The sequence below is a fragment of the Euleptes europaea genome, chromosome 8 (genome assembly GCF_029931775.1).
Source record: "Euleptes europaea isolate rEulEur1 chromosome 8, rEulEur1.hap1, whole genome shotgun sequence".
NCBI lineage: Eukaryota > Metazoa > Chordata > Lepidosauria > Squamata > Sphaerodactylidae > Euleptes > Euleptes europaea.
The window spans coordinates 44078661-44085705 of NC_079319.1; the positions used below are offsets into that span (position 1 = coordinate 44078661).

The 7045-nt window shown below is 41.7% G+C and overlaps 1 protein-coding gene across 1 annotated transcript; it reads right to left on the minus strand.

Annotated features, from left to right (window-relative positions):
- Positions 1-462: 462 nt before the first annotated feature.
- NPBWR1 (neuropeptides B and W receptor 1) lies at positions 463-1509 on the minus strand. Its single transcript, XM_056854563.1, has one exon. It carries the CDS (start codon positions 1507-1509, stop codon positions 511-513), a length of 999 nt encoding a protein of 332 aa, XP_056710541.1. The 3' UTR covers positions 463-510.
- Positions 1510-7045: the final 5536 nt, after the last annotated feature.

Below are 7045 nucleotides of genomic sequence, written 5' to 3' on the forward strand. Positions count from 1 at the left end.
AAAAAAGGCAGTAAAATACATGTAATGAAGACTGGAAATGGTCAGAATTCACATTCATTAAGCAAAGGCACTCTGCAGAGCTTTATTTGGTTTTATACAACTCCAGCAATATCACCACCAAAGGACTCTTCTTCAGTTAATATCATTTCATAAATCATCATTTTATTTATTCCATGGATTGTTATTAAAAAAAAAATACTTGCTTTACATTTCAAACAACTATGCTGCATATCATACCAAAGGGGGGATCTACAATGAAGAGGTGTAGTAGAAGAAATGCTCTAGAGGATGCACAATGGTGATTCAGCAAGCTTTGGCATCCAGTCTAAATACATTGGTTGCTAGTTAAAGAACAGAACCAGCCAGTTCTTGTCTCTTGATCTTACAAAAAGTTTAGACTTGGTATGTGGTCAAAGCCATCCCCTTCCAAATCTGCTTTACAATGCTTCTTGAAATGAAATGCTCCATTTTAAAGGGACTCGAAGGGTGGTTTTAAAGGAGGTTGTAATTTCATGAGGAAGTCCCGCATTCAATCAACTTGCGGAAACTCTTTCGGAAAGTATCATCTAAAAAAGCATAAAGGAATGGGTTGAGGCAACTGTTAGCGTAACTCAGTGTGGTGATGAAATAGGAGATCCCAATGATCAGAGGGGTTTGCGGGATGTCTGTGGTGAGGGCTACAACTGTGCTGAGGTGATAGGGGGTCCAACAAAACAGGCACACCGCCAAGATAATCAGCACCATGACAGTCACTTTCTTTTTTGCTTTGTCCAAGGCTTTAGCATTGCTGTGGAGACGCATGTGCCTCAGTTTGTAAAGCATGGTGCTGTACAGGATGCAAATCGTGGACACGGGGATTGCAAAACCCACAATCAGGGTGTAGAGCCGGCTCACTTTCCACCAGAAGCCCTCTGGACTGGGAAAGACAAATACGCACTGGGATCTCCCTTCTTCAGTATGTATCTTGGCAAAGATACTGAAGGGCAAGATTATTATTGTGACAAAAAACCACACACAGACACTCACCAGCTTGGCAGCCCTGTAGGTGCGATAGGACATTTTCTTCGATTTGATAGTGGCCACCACCACCAGATATCGATCAATGCTCATGACAGTAAGAAAATAAATGCTTGAAAAGGTGTTGTATTGGTCTATGGAGATGATCAATTTGCACATGAACTCGCCAAAAGGCCACTGAAGCAGCAGGTAGTCTGCTATGTTGATGGGAAGAACCAAAGTAAAGAGCTCATCAGCAATGGCCAGATTTAGGATGAAGATGTTGGTCACTGTCTTCATTTTGGGAGCTTTTAGGATCACATAAATGACAGCAGAGTTGCCTGTGAGTCCTACAGCGCAGATCACAGAGTAAATGATGGGCACAGCGATGTAGAACTTAGGAATCAGTTGTGGAGCTGATATGTTCTGCCACTGATGTCCTATGCTGTAGCAACCAAAATCCACCTCAGGGCAGGAAACATTGGGTTCAGACTGGGAGGAAACATTAACCATTTTCCAAAGCTACCAAAACCAGTCTCCTCGGATGAATGTTTAGTTTAGGTGAATCTGGAAATTGCAGAGCTTTTTTAAAAAAATCCACAGGTGAGATCCATCCATTTGAAATCCCTTGAGTCTCAGAGATTTACTTCAGATACCTCATGCTTGCAGCTGCTGAGGATAAACTGATCTTCATGTCATTTCCCTTTTAAAGCACTTCCTTCTTGATTTTCTTCGACTGGTAATACAGTTCTTGGGAATAGTCTTGAGTCTGCACTTCTAACACTCCTATTTTCAAGATTCCCTAAAGAAAAAACATTATTAATACCAGTCAATAAGTTGGGACTTGCTTCTGGCCTTTTAGGCACAATTCACCTCCTTGCAAAATACATACAACATTTGTCATTTAGAACAAAACTGCCTTTTGACTCATAGTTGTCCTAGTTATTTTTCTTTGAATCGCATAGTGGAAACATGCCACACAAATAGCTGTTTAGGAAGGAAATACTAAGCACACATTTAAAGCATTCTTCTCTGAGTGAAGAATCCTAAACGAGAGGGTAACTAATCTACACCCACATACTTCCTCCTCCTGTTCATTCATTCGCAGGTATTCTTCTCAACGGTATTCCCCCACTTTTATTATGTCCTTTGTGGCTTGATTTCTTTTCAAAAAAGTGAATCTTTAGGGTCCTTCCTTTCCCCTTACCTTGTTAGCTGAGGTTCTGTTGTCTTTTTGTGGATCCTTCTGCAGGTACTCTGCTCTGGAGTCTCAACAGCAAGCTAAGAATCCCAAGCATTTCAGCTGTGATGCTGAAATGCTGGATAGCTCCCTAGCAGCAGCATCTCTGCACAGTTTCTGAATACTCGACTCCGGGATAGCTCCTTCTGAATTCAACGCTCTCACCCCTTGGCTGGGAAACAGAGCGCAGGTGCCGTCTTAGCATGTGAGCCCAGCAGTTTTCCAGTTAGCAGATCAGCCCACACAGAGGCAGATTTATATTCCCTCCTCATTACAGGTTTGTTTCCTCTGAAGTTGTAAACCTGAGGTTAACCAGCGGGGTGCCATCTCTTCTTTTATTCCTTCTCCAGGCAAAGCAGATGGTCTACCACTGATCATGAAGAGAGAGAGAAAAGTTTGATTTTAAATATGTATCAAACACTTTTTTTCCTGTTATGAAGCAATTGATTCCACTAGATGACCCAGTATTTTAATGTTTTGAGAAAGAACAAGGGAGGATTCTTTTGTTCTATTCATAATTTTAAGATTTCTGTCTTGATTCCCCCCACCCCAGCTGTCTATTTTGTAAATGAAAAAGTTCTATCCTCTTTACTCTTTCTCCTAGGCAAGATGCTACAATCCTCTGGCGGTTTTTCTTGAACTCTTCTAAACCAAATTAAACCATAACATGACAGAAATTTTAATTGCAGCCCCAACATATTTTGTATGGAGGACAGTCTTGCCTTAATTACCCTGGAGTTTTTAACATCTTCACAACCCTGCTGTTGTAAAACCAGAAACTGAAGAAACAGTTGTGAAAATTAGGAGGGGACCTCCCTGTCTTTCCCCACTTACTTTTCAATCACATTCACAGTAAGGAGGCTGCATCTCCTCCATGGCTGATGAACAGGATGGGGGCGGTCACTCAAAGTCAGTTGCCGTCTTCACCCTCATCCTGTTCTAAAAAGACTGCATAGCCCAGCTCTGCCACACAGGCAAGAGAATGAGGAAGGGTGCCAGGACTGCAGCACAAGCCGCTGTTGTTTTACTCATGCATAAACTGGATTGAGTTTTTTCCCAGGTTGGAGGGGGACCTTTTGTTCCTTCACATTTGACACTGCAGACACTCAGTCATGGGCTGTTTCATCAGCAGTTATAAGGCAATTGAACAATGATACTGAGGCCGTTTTCAAACAGAATGTTGTTTGCCGGGTGATGCTTTGTTGGTCTCAATGCTAAAGCCCAAATTGGCTGACAATTCTTCAAATTTATTTTAAAGAAATTACAGGTTTATCTGTGGATATCAGATTGCCAGTGCTTCTCTGTGGCTAGCTCTCACTGCTATCTATGTGAGACATGGAAAATGTCCACTGAACGCTAATAGATTTTGCATGTGATAAGTGCCGTCAAGGTACTTCCAACTCATGGCGACCCTATGAATCAATGTCAGATTGTTCCTTTCTCAAATGGCACCTGTGAAGTGCTGGAAACCTCACAGTGTAAACCAAGCCTCCTGCCCCCCAAGCTGGTATTGTGAGATAAGAAGAAGAGTTGGTTTTTATATGCTGACTTTTTCTGCCACTTAAGGAAGAATCAAACCATCTTACAATCACCTTCCCCTCCCCACAACAGACACCCTGTGAGGTATGTGGGGCTGAGAGAGCTCTAACAGAGCTGTGACTAGCCCAAAGTCACCCAGCTGGCTTCATGCGTAGTAGTGGGGAAACCAACCTGGTTCACCAGATTAGCGTCTGCCGCTCATGTGGAGGAGTGGGAAATCAAACCTGGTTCTTCAGATTAGAGTTCACTGCTCCAAACCACTGCTCTTAACCACTACACCATTCTGAAATAGCAGATACAGTGAAGTGACCCTGAAATGGCAGATACAGTTAGAGCCTCATGAACTGGCCAAAGTTAGCAAAGATATCAGCAAGAAACATTTGGTCCTGAGCAAGAACTGGACACTCTCCCACTTGGAAAGTAAGAGGGAAGGGCAAAAGAAGTGAAGAAAGAGCAGAGAAGGGACAGAGGCATGGTGACCTCATCAGTTCTACAAAGGAGGGGGCCAAATACAAGCCTGGGCAGAATTCTCCTCTCCATTGTTCAAGCAGCCTATGTATGCCATCAGGTCTGGCCAACCTAATGTTTTAAATAAAGCTTTATTTCAAAGAGTAGTTTGAATCTATTCTAGGCATAACCAGGACATGCACCACAGTGGCCAGGAAAAACCATAGTGGCTAACCAGTCACTGATAAAAGGCACTTCTGGACATCACTGCCATCTGCTTATCTATCAGTAAGTAAGCCTGGGTCCAAGAGCACCCCCAAACTATGGGTCTATTCCTTTAAGGGAATGCAAGCTCTTCACAAACAGATGACATTTTAAGCCTTGCACCAGACCTTCTGTCCACCAGTAGCACTTCTATCTTGTCAGGATTAACCTTTGACCTTGGGAAGATCATGAGAGGGAGGGCATCTTGGCCATCTTCTGGCCATGGAGTAGGGGGTCACTGGGGGTTTGGTGGGAAGGTAGTTGTGAATTTCTATAGCCCCTCCAGGGATCAGTCAGAAGAATGAGATAGAGCTGAGTGTCATCTGCATTTTGCTGACAACCCAGCCCAAATCTCCAGATGACTTCACTCAGTGGTTTCAAGTACATGTTGATAAGCATAGGGGAACAAGATGGATTCTTGCAGGACCATGAAGGCCAAAGGCCAAAAGAACAGCCTCCAAGCCCCACCTTCTGAAACCTCCCCCCTCCATGTAGGACCAGAACCAGCACAAAATGGTGCATCCCAGCCCATCCTCAGCATGGACAGTCAGTCCAGAAGAATGCCATGATTGATGGTATCAAAAGCTTCTGAGAGGTCCAGGAGAATCAACAGAGTTGCTCTCCCTCTGTCTATTTCTGGAGCAGGCCATCCACCAGGGTGACTAAGGCTCTTTCAATTCCATAATAAGGTCTGAAACCAGACTGGTAAGGACTGGTAAGGATTCAAACAATTTGCTTCATCCAGGCATACCTGAAGTTGTATCATTCATTCAAATTCATTGAAAAAATAAAGCAGCATTTTATAATTGAGGGTTTATGGCAATGTTCTTAACAGGTCTACTATACTTATAGAACTCTATAACTGTGACGTTCCATTTCTTTGGAGACCAGTCACAATCCAAGTGAGGGCTTTCAAAACCAGAGTTCAGATGACAAAAAGTTGCAGTTCTAGGATTCTGTGCCAGTTGTTATAATTCACCTTGTGAGCTTTATGGCTAAATAGGGATTTGAATCTTGATTTTTTAAAATCATTTTTGCATATATATTTATGCTATTACTTCCTGACCCAAGATAATAAAGAAATAAAAAATACAAAACAATTACTAACTGTGACCAATTGTCTTGTCTTTAAATTGTACACCATACGTCATGCATTGTCATAAAATCACAACATAGTGTAGTCCTTAGTCTTGGCTGGTTGTTTATACAATGAAATGTATGATCAAGATCAAATCTTGTTGTAAAATGTTGTAAGTTTTCCAGAAAAAATCCATTAACAGTGCCATCTTAAGCAGAATTACACCCTTCTAAGTGCATTGAAGTGAATAGCCTTTGAAGGGTGTAATTCTACTTAAGATGGCACTGTTTGATTACTTACCTCTGATAAAACATGCATAGGATTGGCTGGCCCAATGAACTACCATCATTCATGTGACAGGGAATTAGACTGCAGACTAATGGCATTCTGTACCAGAAAAGAGGATAATTTATGGTAGCAAAACTGAATACTTGTGTAGCACTTTTACTATGTAAAGTTCTTCAGGACTGATGATATGCAAGGAGATAGTTAAGATAAAAATTACTCATGAAACACTGACACTTTCTAGTTCAGTCTTAGAAAGACAGAAGTATAAATGGAAGGCTGACAAATATATACTCAGGTCAATAGCTCCTTACATTATTTATTTATTTTGCTGTCAAGTCACATCTGACTTATGGAGACCCCTGGTGGGGTTTTGAAGACAAGAGACATTCAGAAGTGGTCTGCCATTACCTGCCTCCGCATCATGGCCCTGGTATTCCTTGAAGATTTCCCATCCAAATACTTGCTAAGGTCAACCCTGCTTAGCTTCTGAGATCTGATGAGAGCAGGCTAGCCTGGGATATCCAGGTCAGGGCATCTCCTTACACAATAAAATTTTATTCATGGACAAGTATTGAATCCTGTACTTATTACTGTTCACAAAGTGAGAAAAAAACACCTTACTGGTAAATAGTTCTTTATTATTTTCTCTCTTTTTTTTGCAGATGAGAGAACTGAAGATGAAAAAAGCGATGACCAAGTTAGTTTGATGAATTGCAAGATACTAACCTAAAATGTTGGCCCACACCCGTGCTCTGAATGTCAGATTGAAAACACCAGAATTAATTAAAACACACACACACAAGCAACAATACTGTAATGGTGAAGGAATCCAGACTATTTTGGGACTCATGATGTTTTAGCACTTATAAAACAGCAACCTGTTTCAGGACTGTAGAAGAGTTAATGTCTCACCCCATCTATTCAATTCATATCCCCAGAGTCTGAGTACTTTAAAATCTCATCAAACAGAAACAAAAAGGTAACTTACAAAGTGATATCCAGTTTCCCCAAGTAGTCATTACTGCAGAAAGTGAAGCTGTGTTGTTCTGCTCAAAACTGTCTGCTACTCTGAAAGTGCTCACAAAAGCTGGGATGATATTGATTGCATATGGACATGAAGGAAGAACAGACAGCAGTTCTAGACAGGGAGAGGGAGGGCCTTTTACTATCTAACTGATTTCAGGAATGGGGAC